Source organism: Ochotona curzoniae, unplaced genomic scaffold (assembly GCF_017591425.1).
Source record: "Ochotona curzoniae isolate NIBS_2020 unplaced genomic scaffold, NIBS_Ocur_1.0 scaffold_4505, whole genome shotgun sequence".
NCBI lineage: Eukaryota > Metazoa > Chordata > Mammalia > Lagomorpha > Ochotonidae > Ochotona > Ochotona curzoniae.
The window spans coordinates 1,103,436-1,124,268 of record NW_024467118.1 but is presented as its reverse complement, the minus strand read 5'-3'; the positions used below and the strand labels follow the sequence as shown (position 1 = coordinate 1,124,268).

General features: G+C 54.6%; 1 protein-coding gene across 1 annotated transcript in view; it reads right to left on the bottom strand.

The window, feature by feature from the left end:
- Positions 1 to 20,833, bottom strand: part of GRK4 (G protein-coupled receptor kinase 4) — a 58,269-nt gene that overhangs the window by 1,781 nt on the left and 35,655 nt on the right. The window contains exons 8-14 of the mRNA XM_040966108.1: positions 20,636 to 20,776; positions 18,296 to 18,486; positions 10,443 to 10,480; positions 6,696 to 6,785; positions 5,345 to 5,553; positions 1,869 to 2,006; positions 117 to 254 (exon numbers count right to left, since the gene is read on the bottom strand). Coding sequence (XP_040822042.1) covers positions 117 to 254; positions 1,869 to 2,006; positions 5,345 to 5,553; positions 6,696 to 6,785; positions 10,443 to 10,480; positions 18,296 to 18,486; positions 20,636 to 20,776 — 945 coding nt within the window. The remainder of the gene's footprint in view (positions 1 to 116; positions 255 to 1,868; positions 2,007 to 5,344; positions 5,554 to 6,695; positions 6,786 to 10,442; positions 10,481 to 18,295; positions 18,487 to 20,635; positions 20,777 to 20,833) is intronic.

Here is a 20,833-nt window from a genome sequence, read left to right as displayed (position 1 = left end):
GCCCCCGGGAGACGGGCCGTGAGCAGCCCCCGCCCCTGCGGGAAGCCCTCGGTGAGAGCCCCAGCCACCCGGTTTGCAGACCTAGTCCTGCCCCACCGGCTGTGGGGGTGCAGTACCTCGTTCTGCCAGGGGATGGGGGCACAGCCCGTCACAAACTCAGCGTAGAAGTTGCTGTCTGTGGTGTCTAGGTACACTCCTTTGACCACGGAGAAGCGCCCGATATCCAGCACGTCCTTGCAGTACACCGAGTGAGGCTGCGCCGAGAACAACGGGGCGGCTGAGCCGGGGAGCAGGACGCTCAGGGTGGGGCCTCAGCGTCCCAAGCTGTTGTCACCTCTCTTTCTCTGCAGTGGCGGTCCCCAAGCCCTTCCTCTCTAGGAGGCTGTCAGAGAACCTCCTGCCCATCTGCCCAGCTCACTCGAGCCCCACTCTCCAACGCGAACCTCCCACAGGCCCCTCACGCAGCCTTGTTCACAGCGGGAAACGCTTTGCAAGCAAAGGCCAGGGCCAGAGAGCACGGGCCAGGAAGCCACCAGAGAGGGCCCTCACCGCTGCCCGCAGGCAGCCCTGCTGACCTGCAGAAACAGCAGCCGGCTACTGCCCACTCTCCCTGCCTGAGCTCTCCAAAGCTCCAGGGCTCGGCAGTCACTGCCTGGGCACTGCAGGTGCTGTACTGGCACACAGGAGTGCTGTAAGAAAGACTGTGATGCCAGCAGGAGGCTCCCCCGGCACCGCCCAGCACCACTGTTCTTGGTCTCCTCACCTGACATATGGCGGCAGGCTGGGAGCTCGGTGCTGACCCTGCCCTCAGGGCACCGCTCAGAGGCGGCCCACCCCTACACTGGCCCCATGGCAAGGGAACTCTGCCTGGTGTGTGTCGTAATGCCTGCTGGGCACCAGCTGCCCACAGGAGGACTCACCCACTGCACTGGCTGTGCCCCAGCCTGCCTGCTCCCCCTGCCCACCCAGGACTGTGCAATATCCTCCCCAGACACCGCAGAGCTGAGGCCCTTGTCACTCAGCCAGGCTGCCGGGCGCCATCCTGTCACCGTCACTGGATGACTGCATGTGCTGGGACAGGCTCCCTGGGGCCTAAACACCTAACGTTGCAGTAGGCGGCCAGCAGGCAGTGCTGCTGCAGGTGACGTGGGGGTGAAAGCATCATGACCACTGTCCCTTTCCACGTCGCGTCTCCAGCTATGGCTTCCATGTTCAGGAGGATGTCCGCCAGGCGCTGTCAGGCACTGGCTGCTCCTAACAGCTCGCAGGGCCACTCGGATGCCCTCTGGCCCAGGTCCTCATGGAATGTGGGGTGGGGACAAGCATTCTAGACCGAAGACGCAGGCAGGGCCAGAGCTGGGGCAGAGCAGCTCCCCTGCGAGTCGTCATCCCTCAAGTGCCAGTGGAGTCCTGGCTGCTCCACTTCCCACCCAGCTCCTGCTGCTGCACCCAGGGAGCCTGGGCCCCTGCCTCCCACAGGGACAGGATCCTGGCTTCAGCCTGGCTCAGCCCTAGCCATCACGGCTGTTTGGAGAGCAAGCCAGCAGACAGAAAATCTCTCTCTCTCTCTGCAAATTTTTCAAATAAATAAATATTTCAATAAGCCAAGCATCAGGCATGTGCCCTGGTGTGAGAGGCTGAGTACAAGACGAGTGCTGAGAGCAGAGCAGGTGTGGGTGACGGTGGGCCCTGGCTGCTGCGTGAGGCTGGGGGCCCAGCTCCTCATGCAGAGTGCCGGAGGGGCCCGGGGAAGGACTGCAATGGCTGTGGCTACTAGGGGTGACCCCAAGGAAGAAGTCCCAGGTGGCCCTGGATCTGCTTTGACCAGCACACTGGGACTGGTGTTCTTGGGATCCCGTTCCACTTACATCAGGGCAGAAGGGGGCAGCTAACAGGTGCACCTCCAGCCTGCTGAAGTTGATGTCCTTAAATACGGGGTGCTGCTTCACCCCCGCAGCTCCTTCGCCCCTACAGCCCAGCCGTTCCTGGGGGTTCTTGGTGAGTAACTGTAGGAGGCAGAGACAGAGTCAGTTCATGCCCTCTCCTAACAGTGACACCTCCAAGGTCCTTCCAGAAGGACAGACTGATGATCGGGGTGGCAGAGAGCAGGGCCGCCAGACAAGCACGCTGCTCAGCCAGCCGCAGGACCTCACTCGTGACCTGCTGGAGCGTGGAGCCCTCCCACACAGCAGGCGGCCGGTGGCCTGTGCTGCCGGTGACAGACACATCAGACACTTCACTCCTTGAGTGAAACATTCAACCCAGCAAAGCTCAGGGCATTCACATGGAAACAGAGACAGCTTGTTCAACGCTAGGCTGCAGCCCCAGCCCTTGAGAACATGGCAGCTAGTAGATCAGGTGAGGCAAAAGCCACCTTCGTGCCACCTTCATGCCATCTTCCTGCTCACCTGTAAGGAGAAGCAGGTCTGCACTTTAGGTTTTAATTAGCAAATTTATTTGAGACTCACTTGATGAGACACAGAGGTGTAGCCCACCTGCTGGCTCATTCCCCAAAGCTAGGCCCTCAGGCCAGCTCTGCCCCAGGGCACCGAGACCCAATGACATCCCCGGGAGTGAGCAGATGCAGGCACTGGTGTGGGGTGTGGGGTGAGCCCCTAAACCGACCACCTGCTTCTCAGAAAGTGTTATTCTTCGTTCAGTATTTCTTCCACAAGCACAGCTGACAGGTACGCTCACTATGTCATAGGTAAAGCGGCCTTCATGGGCACTGGGCTGTGCTGCAGAACCACATACCAAGCACCCCGGCACAGCCCCGGATGGCCTGGCACCAGGGTACAGCTGCTGCCTCAGCATGGCAGCAGGCTGACAAACTGGCATGGAGAAGACCTCCAAGCCCCCCCACCCAAAACGGGCACAGCCCACACCAGGGCATCAGCTTGGGGTCCCTGCTCCGGAAACGGCCACACCCCACACCAAGGCATCAGTTTGGGGCCCCAGCTACCCTCCATTCTGGTTGCCTGCTGGTGGGCACCTGGGAGGCAGCAGCTGCCAGCCTAAGTATTTCTGTCCCTACCATCCACCTGGGAAACCCAAACTGAGTTCCAGGCTCCTGGCTTCGGCCTGGCGATTAAGGAATTTTAGGAACTGAACCAGCAGATGGAAGATTTTTATTCTGGCTCTATCATTCAAATAAACAAAAATAAAGAAATACAAACTGGCCCAACCATGTCAGCACCCAGATTCCAGTTGGTGCCCTCTCCTAAACTGAGGTAGAACCCCGTGCGTGGGGTCTAAGGGGCCTTAAGCCTAAGGGGCGAGAACTGGGGGTATGTCCAGGAAGGGGTGGGGCTAGGGCCAGGGAGACGCCACCCAGGGATCCCAGGGCCCCTAGCTAAGTCCCACGCCTGGATCGCACAAGGCGGATGCAGCACGCAAGTGGTGAGCTGCCACCCGGCTGGCCAGTGCGCCATTTGGCTCTAGGCTCTGCTGCTGGCCGCCTGGCCAGGGAGCTCTGGGGATCTGGTTCTTAGGTATCTCCATTTCGAACCCTCAGTGCTTTGTGAACGTGAATCAATCCTAACGATCCCCAATGACAGTTAATCTTCCTCAGATGAACCTGTAATTAACACTGTTTCTAACCATGTGCTGAGAAAAACTGCAATACCTAACATACTGTCAAAACCTTGTGCTACTCAGAAATGGAGCGGGAGAGCAGGGAAGTCTTCCACTCCCCTCGAAGGAGTGAGGAAGACTTGGAGTGTAACCTATCAGGAGCATAGCAGGTAACCTACTGACAATAGATTCAAAACAGAATTAGACAATAGTAAAAACACAAAGACATACAGGGGGAGTCAAGGGAGATCCCAGCAACCTATTCACAAGTGGTCACATGCACAGAGCAGGGGAGGCACCCAGAGTGGAGCAGGAGGAGGCTCGTGTCCCAACCCTGGAGACTCCCGGATCCCCACCAAGGACTGACAATACGGGCACCAAGGACTGCATCCCAACTGCCAAAGAGACCACGGGGAACTGGAATGCCTTCAGAGGCCGAGAACTCAGAGGACATCCCACCCCCGCTCTGGACCTACCACACGGGAAGGAAGAAGCCGGAGCCCTTCATCGTGGGACCAAGGGCCATCGGAACAACAGAGAGGAACCCTGAGTGGCCCTCAGAACCAGAAGAACAGTAAACCTCCTTCGGAATTGGGGAGAGGAGCTTTCTCTGGCCCTTGCTTGGTTCCAGCTTTGGGTCCTCACCCTCTCTGCAATGACCATTGGGGTTGCTCCAGAGCCCCCCTCCAAACACACACACACGTTAGAATAGATAGGCAGAGAACAAAAAGGCAAGCCTGATGAGCATAAACTCATACACACCTCGCTAGGGAGGACGCGAAGATTAAGCACTCCTCAGCAAGGTATTGAGAACTCCTCTGCACACCCCTCCTAAACTGTTTTGCACCTCAATTGTTGAAATGTCATGGAAGTAGTCACAGGATGCAGTTAAGAACTTGCTTACTCGATACTATGTCAATTAGTTCCACAAAATTGTATATTGTTGCTGATGTTATGTTTGGGCTTGTAACTGACCGGGATTTTACTTTGTGGGCTCTAACTTTGGACCAGAGAGGGTCTCCCCAAGAAGCTGTTGAACTTATCCGGACAATGAGATGCTGGACTCTATGCTAGGCATAGGCTCACAGGGAAGGAATCTCAACTGAACTTGAACTGTGGATACACAACAAGGTGGAGGAATCCACCATGGCGGGAGGATTGGGGAAGGAGAGGAAGGAATTCCAGTACCTAAAAAGCTGTATCATTGGGCCCGGCGCCGTGGCCTAGCGGCTAAAGTCCTCGCCTTGAACACATAGGGATCCCATATGGGCGCCGGTTCTAATCCTGACTGCTCCACTTCCCATCCAGCTCCCTGCTTCTGGCCTGGGAAGGCAGTCAAGGACGGCCCAAGGCCTTGGGACCCTGCACCCATGTGGGAGACCCGGAAGAGGCTCCTGGATCCTGGCTTTGGATCGGCATGGCATTGGCTGTTGTGCTCACTTGGGGAGTGAGTCATCGGACGGAAGATCTTCCTCTCTGTCTCTCCTCCTCTCTGTATATCTGCCTTTCCAATAAATAAATAAATCTTAAAAAAAAAAAAAGCTGTATCACATAATGCAACGTAATAAATTGGAAAAAAAAAAACAAAAGGAAAAAAAAAAGAACCCTGTGCGTAACTGGCCGGAAGGAGAAGGGCTCCCTGAGAGCTCAGGCCTCCTCTGCACTGGCCTGGCACTGGCCTGGCACTGGCCTGGCTGAAGGCAGGCCTCGCTTGGCACTGCCCATAGGACTCCTGGGGCAGCTGAGCTCCCCTCCGCAGCGCCCAACCCACCATCTGGCAGATGGACTTGGCATCCTCTGAGAACCTGTCGGAGTACTGCTCCGCGTCCTTCTTCACTCGCCGATCAATCTCCTCCCTTTTGACCTTCTCCTTGAACTTCCGGAACGGAGAATGTCCCTGAATCATTTCATAGATGAGACAGCCCAGCCCCCACCAGTCGGGGCTGAAGGTATACTGCTCGTTATCGAGGACCTCAGGAGCTGCAAGACAAATGCAGGGCCTTCAGTCAAACCCTGGCCGTAAGCCTGCTCATAAGTAACTCCAAATAATACACTGGAGACTTAATGTTTGGCAAAAAATACGTGAAATTTAAACTTACAAAGGGGCACAATAGTCTAGTGAGTCTCCCATTCGCCCGGGATCCCATATGAGCACCGGTTCTAATCCCGGCAGCCCCACTTCCCATCCAGCTTCCTGCCTGTGGCCTGGGAAAGCAGTGGAGGATGGCCCAGAGCCTTGGGACCCTGCACCCACATGGGAGGCCCAGAAAAAGCTCCTGGCTCCTGGCTTCAGATCAGCTCAGCTCCGGCTGTCACAGTCACTTAAATGAAGCAGTAGAAAAAAGATCTTCCTCTGTCTCTCCTCTCTGTAAATCTGCCTTTCCAGCAAAAATAAAAGTCTTCTAAAAAAGAGAAAGTTACAAAAGCCAAATATCATAAGACTTATTTATACAAAATGGAGCAGACAAATCCACAGAGAAAGAACACAAAGCTGGCAGCTGCTAGGGTTTGGGGTTCACAGTGAGGAGTGGGGGACGGGTTACTTTTCTGAAGTTTAATTTTGTGAATCAGTGCTGATGGTCGCACGACACTGTGAGCACACTAAGGCCTGCTGAACGAGACACCTCTAAGTGCGCAGTTTACTCCGTGGGGCATTGCAAAGGCTGCTGCTCGAGTGTCTGATTGCATCTGCCCGCTATGAAACACACTGCTGGTGCTGGAGAACCTGCCCCACTGGCCGAGTGCGCCGTGCTGCCCCCGGTCCAAGACCCCAGAGCCCATGGTGTCAGAGACAGCAGGACGCAGGGCCACGCTCTGGGTTTCTCAGAGGCCACCTGCGGGGTCAGGCTGGCCATGCCCAAAGGCACAGGAGCTCCTCCCAGGGCTCCATGAGACCCCGGGTGCCGGGCAGGATGAAGAGACCCTTGGCCCTGTTCTGTGCTACACAGCCTCAAGCCCCAGAGCCCTCTGCGGGTCTCCTTCCCCGGCTGTGCCTGACCCCATGGCCGACACCACCTGGTCACACAGTGCACTCACAGGGTCACTGGGAGCTGGCGGTCTCGTCCACCACTGCTCTATCTGCCCAGACAGGGACACCCGACACGAGGGGGTCCTCTACATACCCATGTAGCCAACTGTGCCGACCCTTCCTCGCACCGTCTCCCCTTCAGGGACCTCCAGGGCCAGGCCAAGGTCTGAAATGCGTATGTGGCCTGTGTAGGAGTACATATGTTAGAGATCACAGGATGCCTGGGGCTCCAGCAACAGCACAAACAGGGTACAGGCAGCACCTAGAAACGGCACTGCTCGCCCAGGGCACGTCCAGCCCTGGGAATACCCTCCACGCCCCCCATGCAGCGATGCTGCCCGCAGGAGGCGCAGGCAGACCCAGGCCGGGCACGAGTTAGACTGACGTCTCCACATTAGTCCATCCCTCAGTGGCTTGCTCAGAAAGGAACATGTAAATTACCCCTCTGCTTCTCACACCACTATAGGCATCGCATTAAACACCCAATGACTGCATCACAGGGCCTGCCTAGGCCTCTGCCTGCAAGTGCTGGGATCCTATGGTCGCTAGTTCGTGTCCCAGCTGCTCCATTTCCCATCCAGCTCCCTGCCTGTGGCCTGGGAAAGCAATCGAGGACGGCCCAAAGCCTTGGGACCCTGCACCTGTGTGGGAGACCTGGAGGAAGCTCCTGGCTCCTGGCTTTGGATCGACTCAGCTCTGACTGTTGTGGCCACTTGGGGAGTGAACCCACAGATGGAAAATCTTCCTCCCTGTCTCTCCTTCACGCTGTAATTTGTCTTTCTGATAAAAATAAATAAATATTTTAAAAGAATTTTGCATCAATTACAAAATAGTAAACAGATACTTTCTGCCACAATAGCACCAGGCCTATTTACAGAGTTAACTGTTTATACAGAACGTCTGGACAGCAGTGCTAAGGGTCAGCGACATGACAAGCAAGCCAACACCCTTCACTGCGAGAATGGCATCAGGGTGAGGCCTGCATCTAGGAGGGTTGGCACTTGTTGGATTTCCATGAAAAATAACAGAAGATACAAAACTTTCTTAGGGTGCCTGTCACACTGCATACAATGGATTAGGACCATCTAATTAGGGTTTAACCTCCCCTTAATCACTTCTACAATGGCTCTGTCTCCACCTGCTGTCATTTTCTGAGGTCCCGGGAGTTAGGGCTTTATGAAAGTTGTCCGAATCAAAATGAGTTCCTTGAGGCAACAGGCTAAGCCACCACTTGCCACACTGGAATCTGACAGGAGTGCTGATTCAACTCCTGTCTGCTGCACATCAAAACCAGCTCCCTGTGCCACGCCTGCAAATGGACAGCAGATGGCACAAATGCTTGGGCCTCTGTCCTTCTTATGGGAGACCCGGGTGGAGTTCCTGGCTCCCAGCTCTACACAGGCCCAGCCTGGCCACTGCGGCCATCTGGGGAGTAAACCAGCAAACACAAGATCAACTGCTCTCTCCCTTTGGGCCTTTGTGTAGTTCTGCCTTTCAAGTGCATCAATCAACAAACAGATAAAACACAGCCAACAGGCAGCAATGGCCTGTTTTCCTCCAAGATGACAAGCAGCCAGCTGACCCTACAACCATCCTGGTGTGCGACTGGGGCCGGGGTGCAGGGAGAGGTTTTGTTAAAGTAAGGAGGCAGAGATGAGAATGTGAGAAAGAGCAGTCAGCTCAAATCCGGGGGAAAGTTCTAGAGAGGAGGAAGCTGTACAGAGGAAAAAATCTACAGCTAATGAGGCACCCCTATTTGGTAAGGTCTGCTCGCCGCCCTGAGCAGGACTGTCCCAAGGACATCTGGTGGAGTGCCCCAACCCAAGGTGGCAAAGTGCCCCCTGACTCCCTTACAATTACAGACCCTCTGCTGCTGTGTCCCCATCAGCCGCCTGCACCCAAGAGGGCTCCCCTGTTGCCCCAGCCTCTATCAGCCGCCTGTACCCCAGAGGGCTCCCCTGCTGCCCCATCCCCATCAGCTGCCTGTACCCTGCCTGTGATTTGCTGTGGGCCAAGAAGACAGCACACTGGGCAGTGGGCCAAGGCTCAGGGGCCTGAGCACACAAATGTAGGAAGAAAGCAAGAGACTGGGAAGAGAGAACACATAAATTTTATTTTTATATGCTATTACAATTCAAATATTAGCTGAAAAATATGGCCATCTTTGAGCAATGGTATCGCTATCCATCCATCCACTGGTGTGTCTAGGTACCTATCTCCCACACATTTATCTATCAGTTTGCCCACTCGTCCATCCATCCACCCACCTATCCATCCACCCACCCAACCGTCCATCCATCTATACATCTATCCATCCATCCATCCATCCACCCATCCATCCATCCATCCATCCTCTCATCCACCCACACACCCGCCCATCCATCCACCCACCAACCCACCCATCCGTCCATCCATCCATCTATCCATCCATCCACCCTTCCATCCATCCACCCATCCACCTATCTATCCATCCATCCATCCATCCATCCACCCATCCATCCATCCATCTATCCATCCATCCACCCACCCACCCATACATCCATCCGTCCACCCATCCATCCATCCACCCACCCATCCATCCATCCATTCATACATTTATCCATCCATCCACCTACCCATCCATCCATGCACCCACCTATCCATCCATCCATCCACCCACCCACCCACCCACCTATCCATCTATCCATCCATCCGTCCACCCATCCACCCACCCACCTATCCATCCATCCACCCATCCATCCGTCCATCCATCCATCCATCCATCCAACCATCCATCCATCCATCTATCCATCCATCCACCCATCCATCTATCCATACATCCATCCACCCACCTATCCGTCCATCCATCCATTCATATATCTATCCATTCATCCATCCACCCACCTATCCATCCATCCACCCACCCATCTGTCCATCTATCCATCCATCCATCCACCCATCCATCCATCCATCCATCTATCCATCCACCCTTCCATCCATTCACCCATCCACCTATCCATCCATCCATCTATCCATCCACCCATCCATCCAGTCACACATCCATCCACCCACCCATCCATCCATCCGTCCACCCATCCATCCAACCATCCATCTATCCATCCATCCACCCATCCACCCACCCACCCATCCATCCATCCATTCATACATCTATCCATCCATCCACCCATCCATCTATCCATACATCCATCCACCCACCTATCCATCCATTCACGTATTTATATATGCAGGCACCCATGCATTCACCTATCTATATTGGTCAGTTCTATCTATGTATTTGTCAGTCCAAGCCTCTCCATCCATGTTCCTGTGTAGCTATCTACTCATGTGTACATGTGTGTTTCTAGCTGTCCAGCTCTTCGAGATTCTGTGTACATAGACACCCATGCATCTTTGTAACTACTACCTATCTCCATATGCATCCAAAGGACATACCCCAGGGGCTGCATAATGGCTCAACTGGCTAATCCTCCACCTGGAAGTACCAGTATCCATATGGGCACTGGTTTGAGTCCAGCTCTTCCACTTCCAATCTAGCTCCCTGCTTGTGACTTAGGAAAGCAGCGAGAGATGACTCAAAGCCTTGGGACGCTGTATCCACACTGGAGACCCAAAAGAGATTCCAAGTTTCAAATTGACTCAGTTTTGGCCATCACGGCCATTTGGAGAGTAAACCAACAGATGGAAAATCTGTCTTTGTTTATCTCTGTAAATCTGCCTTTCAAATAAATGAATCATACACACACTCCGAAGCGTTGTCCTTTGCTATTTCCATTCTGTAATAACGGGCTGATTGGCCTTACCTCCCGCGCCCAGGTCCCTCTGACAGTGTGTGCTCACTCACCATGGTCATCGAGGAGAATGTTCTCGGGCTTTAAATCTCTACAAGGGAAAAAAACAACAAGGTCCTCAGTTACCTGCAAGTCAGCACTGTGACTCCCGAGTGCGACAGCCAGAGCTGCAGGTGTGGGAAGGCCCACGAGGGCAGAAGACGCCCTCGGCAAGCCAGGCATGTCATCACAGGACAAATGTTCCACAAAACTCATATCAGGGCCTGGCGTAACAGCCTAGTGGCTAAAGTTCTTGCCTTGCATGTGCTGGGATGCCACGTGGGTGCTGGTTCATGTCCCGGCTGCTCCACTTCCCATCCAGCTCCCTGCTCGTGGCCTGGGAAAGCAGTGGAGAACAGCCCAAAGCCTTGGGACCCTGCACCTGTGTGGGAGACCCAGAAGAGGCTCCTGGATCCTGGCTGTAGATTGGCTCAGCTCCAGCCATTGCGGCCACTTGGGGAGTGAACCAGTAGATGGAGGATTTTTCTGTCTCTCCGTCAATCTGTAAATCTCTTTCCAATAAAAATAAATCTTTAAACAAAGCAAAACAAATCCCATATTGCCGCTCGTACCTGAAGGCAGTGGGACACGAATGCTCTGCGTGGTTACGTCAACGTGAGGGAAACCATCTTTCAGAACTGAGCTTTGGGCAGGCACTGCGGCACAGTGGGCTCAGCCACCCCTTGTGACACCCCCATCCCTCACAGCAGCACCAGTTCCAGTCCCAGCTGCTCCACTTCACACAATCTCCTACTAAGGCACCTGGGAAGTGGGAGCTGATGGCCCGTGGAACTGTTCCCCTTCCACCCGTGTGGGCGTCTCCATCAAGTTTCTATCGCCTGGCTTTGGCCTGGGTCAACTCTGCATGTTTCAGCCATTTGTGGAATGAGCCAGGGCGTGGAAGATCTGTTCATTAGCCTTTGAAATAAACCATTTAAAAAACAAAACAAAACAGAACTCGGATCAGGAGTAGATATTGTAACTCAGCAGGTTAAGCTCCTGCTTTGGATGCCCACATCCCATGTTTTGCTGGTTTGAGTCCCAGCTCCTCTGCTTCTGATCCAGTTTCCTAGTGATGCCCCTGGCAGATGGCTCCTGCTAATGCCCCAAGCATTTGGGGCCCTGCTTTCCACATGGAAGGGCCAGATGGAGTTCCAGGCACCTAGCCTTGGCTGCTGTGGCCAATGAGAGAGTGAATCAGCAGATGAAAGATTTCTCTCTGTTGGTCTGCCTATTGAGTAGATGAAAATAAAAACATTTTTAAAAAGATGAATAACACTTGTTTCAAACAACAAAAAAGCTCAATTTCTCTTTAGAAATTTCAGGGCCCAGCATGGTAGCCTAATCTAAATCCTTGCCTTGCACACTCTGGGATCCCATATGGGCACCAGCTCTAATCCCGGCTGTCCCGCTTCCCATCCAGCTCTCTACCTGTAGCCTGGACAAGCAGTCAAGGACGGCCCAAGGCCTTGGGACCCTGCACCTGTGCGGGAGACCTGGAGGAAGCTCCTGGCCCCTGGCTTCAGGTCAGCGCAGCTCCTGCCACTGCGGCCATTTGGAAGTGAGACACATGATGGAAGATTTTCCTCTCTGTTTTTCCTCTCCTCTGTATATCTGACTTTCAAATAAAAATAAAACAAATTTTTGAAAATTTTTCAACAAGTGAATGTTTCCCATGCTCCAAGACCTCAGTTTGGAGATCACATAAAGATTTAAATCATGGGTCTGACACTTTGTGGTCAAAGCCTTTCCAAAATAGAAAAAAAAAAAAAAACCCACAAACAAAATGGCCTGTGGCCAGTGGCTCTGACACGCCTGTAGCTCTGTCAGCATCTGCTTGCCAGCACAGAGCCATGGCATTAGCTGGGGACAGACAGCACGTGGTTCAGTGTGTGCGGGCAGAGGGAACGACAGGTGTGTCAGGAGAAAGGATGCACTGAGGAGTAACTGCGCATGCGTGGCCCTGCGTCATTCCTGTGTTCCCCATGCAGCATTACAACCTGCGAGCATATACATGCAGTCACCTGGAAACCTACCAAGAAAACGCCCTCCAGTGTGTGACCTCAGCCCTTCTGTGTGCAGGCCTGTTGAAGGCCTCCCTGCCTCCTCTGGGTCATGGACCCCACTACATCTTCCAGGGACTTGTGACCCCTGAGGGCCCTGGGGAAGAGTGAGCTCCCTTAGCATCTGGTGGACCGGGGTGCTGCTCTATGGGGGATGACGCTCAGCCCTCATCCTGGGACTCCGACCCTGCGGGCACAACAAAGCTCATGGGCACAGGAGCCAGTCTGAGGAGCAGCAGCCATGGGAACAGGTGGGTATCCACGTCCACCTGTTCTGACAGCCACGTTCTTAGCGGCACCTCCCAGACTTACCAGTCAACTGCTGAAACCACAGGCACTGGGAGGATGGCAGGGGACGCGGTGTGAGGGTACGTGAGGGTGACTGAGTGAAGGGAGGGGGCGCGGTGTGACGGTACGTGAGGCTGACTGAGTGGAGGGAGGCTCTGACACACCCAGAGGGCCGACGTCAGTGTGGGTCCTGTACCACGGTCCCAAGGGGTCTCACACAGCTGTGGCCATGTCCGCCAGGCCTTGCCAGGGGTCTCATGGCTGTGGCCATGCCCACCCCAACAGCACTTGAAGTCTCCATGAGGGAGACGAAGCAGTGTCATGTCCCCTCCATCATCCCCACCTCTCCCCGTCCCCTCCTGGCTCATGACTGTTCTCTTCTAGGAGAATGGGTGGCAAGCAAAGCAAAAGTTCTTCCCTAGAATGTTGGGTAAACATTTCAAAAAGAGACATTTAGGACACTACAGTACTAAGCTGGCGCCCAAAAACTCAGGATGTGTAATGAAATAGATTGGCCTCCTTTTGGTGGGCTGGCCATGGAGGGTCCCTAGATGAGGTGGCAGTCAGAAAAACACACCAGGTCATCGTTGGAAAACCAGCCTGGAAACCTGGAATTCAGCCTGGGCTCCCAACCCGAGTGCCGGGACCGCGGCCTGCAGCCATCACCTGCTGCCTGCCAGGGTGTGCTTCCGTAGGAAACCGACGTGAGCCCAGGCCAGCGTCCTCAACACTCCACCACACTCCACCAGGCCCGCACAGTCCCTGCCTGTCATTTAAAACTGACCCAAGATCTCAAGATTTTTAAGGAAAACTCCTGGCTTGAATGTCACAGGAAACCACCAAAAGTCCAAAGCTGTGGGGAACCAGGGAAGCCACCATCTGCAGAGCTGGCACCTCATGTGGGCACTGGCCACTACCTGTAGAGTTGGCACCTCATGTGGGCACAGACCACTACCCATAGAGCTGGCACCTCATGTGGGCACTGGCCACCACCCGTAGATTTGGCACCTCATGTGGCCATTGGCCATGCCTGTAGAGCTGGCACCTCATGTGGGCACTGGCCACTACCTGTAGAGTTGGCACCTCATGTGGCACCTCATGTGGCCATTGGCCACACCTGTAGGGTTGGCACCTCATGTGGCACAGACCATGGCCCATAGAGCTGGCACCTCATGTGGGCACTGGCCACCGCCCATAGAGCTGGCACCTCATGTAGGCACTGGCCACCCCTGTAGAGCTGGCACCTCATGTGAGCACTGGCTGGAGGCCTAGCTCTCCCTCTTCTCATCCGAGTTCCTGCTAAGGCACCCGGGAAAGCGGCAGAGTGTGGGCATCAGAAAAAGCTCCCAGATAAAAGCAGTAAGTCATTTTTTTCTTTTAAAGTCACTTTCAGGACAAGTGAAATATCTTTCATCATTTAACAAATTTATATATAATTTTTCTGGATTTCACAGTAAATTTTTTTTTAAAGATCTATTCACTTGCAAGTCAGAGTTAAAGAGAGAGGGAAAAAAGACAAAGAGTGTGAATCCCGTGACAAAATGGAGCCACTTCAGTTCAGGTTTGCATAAGTTTGCCAGCCTACTTTTGTACCAGATGCTTTGCCAGCTTCCTGCTTTTGGGGCCAGAACACTGGGCTAACGCCCGGCCAGCAGCCCTGGGGTCCAGGAATGAGTGCTGTGTGATTTATCCACCCATTGTTCCCATGGCAACCTCCTGTGGCTGCCCAGCTCACCTGGCTCCCAAGGGCTGTGTAACCTCACTGTGCGCTCGCCTGACCCTGACCTCAGGGCTGTGTAACCTCACTGTGTGCTCACCTGACCCTCACCTCAGGGCTGTGTAACCTCACTGTGTGCCCGCCTGACCCTCACCTCAGGGCTGTGTAACCTCACTGTGTGCTCACTCGCCTGACCCTCACCTCAGGGCTGTGTAACCTCACTGTGTGCTCGCCTGACCCTCACCTCAGGGCTGTGTAACCTCACTGTGTGCTCGCCTGACCCTCACCTCAGGGCTGTGTAACCTCACTGTGTGCTCACTCGCCTGACCCTCACCTCAGGGCTGTGTAACCTCACTGTGTGCTCGCCTGACCCTCACCTCAGGGCTGTGTAACCTCACTGTGTGCTCGCCTGACCCTCACCTCAGGGCTGTGTAACCTCACTGTGTGCTCGCTCCGCCTGACCCTCACCTCAGGGCTGTGTAACCTCACTGTGTGCTCACTCGCCTGACCCTCACCTCAGGGCTGTGTAACCTCACTGTGTGCCCGCCTGACCCTCACCTCAGGGCTGTGTAACCTCACTGTGTGCTCGCTCCGCCTGACCCTCACCTCAGGGCTGTGTAACCTCACTGTGTGCTCGCTCCGCCTGACCCTCACCTCAGGGCTGTGTAACCTCACTGTGTGCTCACTCGCCTGACCCTCACCTCAGGGCTGTGTAACCTCACTGTGTGCTCGCCTGACCCTCACCTCAGGGCTGTGTAACCTCACTGTGTGCTCGCTCGCCTGACCCTCACCTCAGGGCTGTGTAACCTCACTGTGTGCTCACTCGCCTGACCCTCACCTCAGGGCTGTGTAACCTCACTGTGTGCTCACTCGCCTGACCCTCACCTCAGGGCTGTGTAACCTCACTGTGTGCTTGCCTGACCCTCACCTCAGGGCTGTGTAACCTCACTGTGTGCTCGCCTGACCCTCACCTCAGGGCTGTGTAACCTCACTGTGTGCTTGCCTGACCCTCACCTCAGGGCTGTGTAACCTCACTGTGTGCTCGCTCGCCTGACCCTCACCTCAGGGTACTTCTCCAAGCAGAGAGCTGACTCCAGCCAGCTGGTCTACCTGCCTCCTCAATCAACTCCGCTGCTTTACAGAGCTGTCTGGGCTTCTTGGGGAGGCTCAGTTTGGATGCAACAAGAGGAGATCTTCCATCCACTAGTTCACTTCCCTATCGCTGCGCCATCCAGGGCTGGGTCAAGCCAAAGCCAGAAGCTTCTTCCAGGTGTCCCACCCATGTGGCAAGAGCCCAAGGACCTGGGCCATGATCCACTAGTCTCTCAGGTGCATTAGCAGGGAGCTGGATGGGAAGCAGAGCAGCGGGACTTGAACTGGCACCAGCCCGGACACATAATAAATAAAGCAGAATCATTGATTTCACCATTAAGATAAGCAGTTGTATCTAACTTCCAGTGAGAACTGGTCTTGTAACCAAACAATCTACACACGTAAAATGCAAAGCAACAGCAAACCTAAGCAGGAGGTAACCGTGCTCCACCTGTTACACGTCTGCGGTTGACAGGGAAGTCAGGCCTTCACACCACAGACAAAGGAACTACAACTCTGGGGCCAGCCTCACAGAACAGGGCAGAAGCTGCCTATGAGTTGGAGCCCTAAGGTTGCATTTTAGCTGCTCCACTTCCAATCCAGGATCCTGTTTACGCTCCTGGAAAAGCAGTGAATAACGGTTCAATACTCCTGACTCCTGGCCAGCCTTGGCTGTTTGCATGGTGATCCTGGTGGAGCTCCTGGCTCCTGGCCTGGTCTTGGCTGTCTGCATGGTGATCCTGGTGGAGCTCCTGGCTCCTGGCCAGCCTTGGCTGCCTGCATGGTGATCCTGGTGGAGCTCCTGGCTCCTGGCCAGCCTTGGCTGTCTGCATGGTGATCCTGGTGGAGCTCCTGGCCAGCCTTGGCTGCCTGCATGGTGATGCTGGTGGAGCTCCTGGCTCCTGGCCAGCCTTGGCTGCCTGTATGGTGATCCTGGTGGAGCTCCTGGCTCCTGGCCTGGTCTTGGCTGTCTGCACAGTGATCCTGGTGGAGCTCCTGGCCTGGTCTTGGCTGTCTGCATGGTGATCCTGGTGGAGCTCCTGCTGCCGGCTTTAAAGGAGTGAGCCAGAGGATGGAACGTCACTCTCTCTCTGTCAAATAGATCTTTAAAAGGAAGTGACAAGCCTGAACCGGAAGTGTATGTGCCAGGAAGGCACAGCTAACCTTTCAGTGCCCATGAAACAGCTCAGCAAGAACACAGGACCATTTTAGAAAATTTTACAAAAACCAACTCTTTCTACATGCTTGCTGCAAAACCCCAAAATGAATGTAAGAAAACAACAGAATTTTGAAGTCTTGGCAATGCATTTAGCAGAAAAAAATTCAAGACTTGTACACTGGGAATCATATAACACCGCAGAGAGAAAAGTGAATCAGGCAGATGGAGAGGGCCTGTGTCCTAAGGTGGGGCGTCGCCATGGTGGAGATACCTGCTGATCCCAACTGGCCCAAGGGTGGGCAGCCCTGGGAGGGCCAGGAGTGGGCAGCCCTGGAGGGTCAGGAGTGGAAGCCCTGGAGGGTCAGGAGTGGAAGCCCTGGAGGGCCAGGAGTGGGCAGCTCTGGGAGGGTCAGGAGTGGGCAGCCCTGGAGGGTCAGGAGTGGAAGCCCTGGAGGGTCAGGAGTGGAAGCCCTGGAGGGTCAGGAGTGGGCAGCCCTGGAGGGCTGGGAGTGGGCAGCCCTGGAGGGTCAGGAGTGGCAGCCCTGGGAGGACCGGGAGCTGGGCAGCCCTGGAAGGCACTTTAATCTTCCCATCAGTTGAGGAGCAGACCCTGGTATCTATACAGAATGGCAAAGGATTCAAAGCAGACAAGAGGATTGTGGGAACAGTGGGAGGGTCAGCTGTCCTGACCCTGTGGACAGCGCCCACTACACCTTACGGCCTGTGGGGGGCGCTGAAGGTCACGGCGACAGGCAGCAGTGGAGGAACCCCTCACCTGGGCACACGACCAATTTTTCAAAGTACTTATTATTGCTATTATTATTAATTTTCAAAGCCAGCAGCCATATTTTAACTTCAAAGAAACAGACTCTCCACTGAGAGGTGAGGAGGCGTGAACACCTGAAAAGCTCCAGCCACTGCACACGTGTGTGCATGACATGGGCTGAGGGGACCCCGCGGGCGCTGCGGCATGTGAGCCGCGCAGCGTGAGAGCCAGCTCACAAGGCCAGGGCAGGCTAGCAGCCTGGCAGCAGGCTCAGGAGCCGGGGGCAGCTCAAGCCCTGCCCAGCGCCCCAGGGAGGACAAAATGGCGGAGCTCCGAGGGCCCGCCAGGTGGGGACCAGGACGCGGCCTCTTGGCTCCTCTGCAGCCCAGAAGGAGCTGTCAGGGACAGCTGCACCAGGACAGCGACAAGGAGACCTGCCAGGAGCTCAGGCACGGGACAGGAATGCAGAAAGGACTTTTCCCTAAACACACTAACTACATTAGACTCATTCTAACAACAATTCTCATTTTATTCTCTTCAATGGGCTTGCAATGCAAAAAAAAATAATCAATTGTAAAGTCATTTAGAGTCCTGTTTGTCCCTGAGGAGGTGGTGACCATCTACCGTGTCACCATAAGAGAGGGTAGAAGCTTTTCTCCATCAGGGTAACAAGCAGAAGACAGTCTGTCTCGCAGAGGCCGCTGGTTAGAGCGTCAAGCTCCGACTGGCGGCAGTTGCACCTGCGATGCCCGCACAGCTGCCGTGCCCAGCATGGAGCTTACCTGTACACGATCCGTTCCCTCTGCAAGTCTTCCAAGCCACAGCACACCTCGGCAGCATAGAACACAGCCCTCTGCTCATCCAGGCCGGGCTGGCCCAGGTTGTAGATGTGGAACTTCAAGTCGCCTCCGTTCATGATGGTGAGCACGAGGCACAGGGCGTCCTTGGTCTCGAAGGTGTAGGCTAAACTGACCTGCACAGAGCATGCTCCTGTCGGAACTCGGCTCCCGCCCCTTCCAAGCGGGGCCTCACTGCTTAACCCCGACCCCTGGCGGCTGGGACCTGTCCCCCACCATGGACTTGCCCTAGGCAGCACAGCGGCGCCCCCGGCCGCTCCCCACGTGGGAAGCCCTGTGGGCTCTGCGTGGAGTTGAGCCGGCGGAGTCTGTGTGTATGCAAATGTTGGGGCGACTCAGGAAACACTGCGTGCAGTTCTATCTTTGCCCACTTTTCTACTTTCCTGTCGGTTTGCATACGCACCAGCAGGGTTTGGACTTGGCACTGTGTGTGTCCTTTGATCTGCAGCTTAACTGACGAGGACTACACATTGCATTTAATCGCCTCTCCACGGCCTTATCCAAGCGCTTGTAACAACAGCTGCCACTCTCAGCACACAGCTCTCACACATGTTCTCATGGCTTTTCTAGAATCACATTTCTTGATGCTATCATAAGTACTATCAATTAAAAGTCCATCTCCTAATTCCTTGTGCCAGACACATGTAATCACCAGCTAGGTCTGAGATTCTGCTAGGAGTTACACTGCTGGAGGTAATGACTGAGGTGGTACTGTGGCCCAGTGGGCAGAGCTGCCGCTGGTGTCCGTGTGCACCAGTGGGGCCCTGCTGCTGCACTTCCTATGCATGTATGCCAGTGCAGTAGGGAGCACAGAGGGCCCGGGAGGACAGAGGAGGGGCCAGGGTACCGGGAGAGAGTCAAGGTCTTCGGGCCCTTGAAGCCTGGAAGAGGCTCTTGGCTTCAGAATAACCCCACTTTGGACATTACACCCTTTAGGGAGTGAACCAGTAAGTGGAAGATCTCTGCATCTCCTCTCTCTAACCCTTTCAAATCAATAAAGCTTGTTTAAAAACTAATGGCTGGGCCTGGCACGGTAGGCTAGCTGCTAAAATCTTTGCTTTGCACATGCCAGGATTTCGTAAGTATTGGTTCCAATGCCAGCAACCACACTTCCCATCCAGCTCCCTGCCCGTGGCCTGGGAAAGCATTCCAGGATGGCCCAAGGCCTTGGGACCCTGCACCCGCGTGGGAGACCTGGAAGAAGCTCCTGGCTATGGAACCGTGCAGCTCTGGCCGTTGTGGCCGCTTGAGGAGTGAATCAGCAGAAGGAAGATCTTCCTCTCTGCCTCTCCTCCTCTCTATATGTCTGACTTTCCAATAAAAATAAATAGATCTTAAAAAAAAAAAACCCTGATGGCTGTTTTTAAAACCATCTACTGCTCAAGCCTTAATTCCTTGTCCTGCCCTGCTCCCTGGCTACAAGCTGTGCCGCGGTGCCGGACAGGAGCGCTGACCACAGGCACCCTCACGGCCTCCTGCCGGGCTCCCAGGAGCTCATTTTTTTAAAGATTTATTTTATTTTTATTGGAAAGGTGGATATACAGAGAGGAGAAACAGAAAAAGATCTTCCATCCGCAGGCTCACACCCCAAGTGGCCACAAGAGCCAAGTCTGAGCTGATCTGAAGCCAGGAGCCTCTTCCAGGTCTCCTACGTGGGTGCAGGATCCCAAGGCTTTGGGCCATCCTCGACTGCTTTCCCAGGCCACAGGCAGGGAGCTGGATGGAAAGCGGGGATTAGAACCGGCGCCCATATGGGATCCCGGATGTGCAAGGCAGGACCTTAACCACTGCGCCACCGCGCCGGGCCCCCAGGGGCTCTTTTGATCACAAATCACCCAGTTCAGCTGTGTGGGATTTCTATAGGAAACCCCCTTACACGGGTGGCTACCTAGCAGTTTTTAAAATCATTAATGGGTACAGAATTTGATTTGAAAAATTTTTCTGCATCTAATAAGATGATAATTTTCCCCTTTTGTTTTGGTAATATAATAAATCACATTAACTTGTTCTCATTCCTGGAATCAATCCGAGTCGCCCGCAATCCGCGGGAATCCCGAGTCAGAAGGTGCCAGTGGCAGGAGCCGTGCCAGGGCGCCTCCCATGGCAGGGTGGCACGGCGGCCAGGGCCCAGGCACGCGCTGTGTGCACTTACAGGGGCCCTCCCCTCTCCGGCAGGACCCCGGGGCGGCGGAGGGAGGCGGGCGGCGGAGGGAGGCGGGACCCCGGGGCGGCAGGCAGGCGGCGGAGGGAGCGCAGGGCACTTACCACAAACCTGCTCTGCACTTTCTCCAGCAGCTTCTTCTCGTTTAAAGCCAAGGCTTCACCTTTCCTCTTCTTTATTCTTTTTTTTTCTAGCTTTTTGCAGGCATACATCTTTCCTGTGGCTCGCACTTGACAGGCACAAACCTAGGTTGGTTTGTTTTTAAAGACAGAAACAGCAAGTTTTAGACACAAGTGATTTTT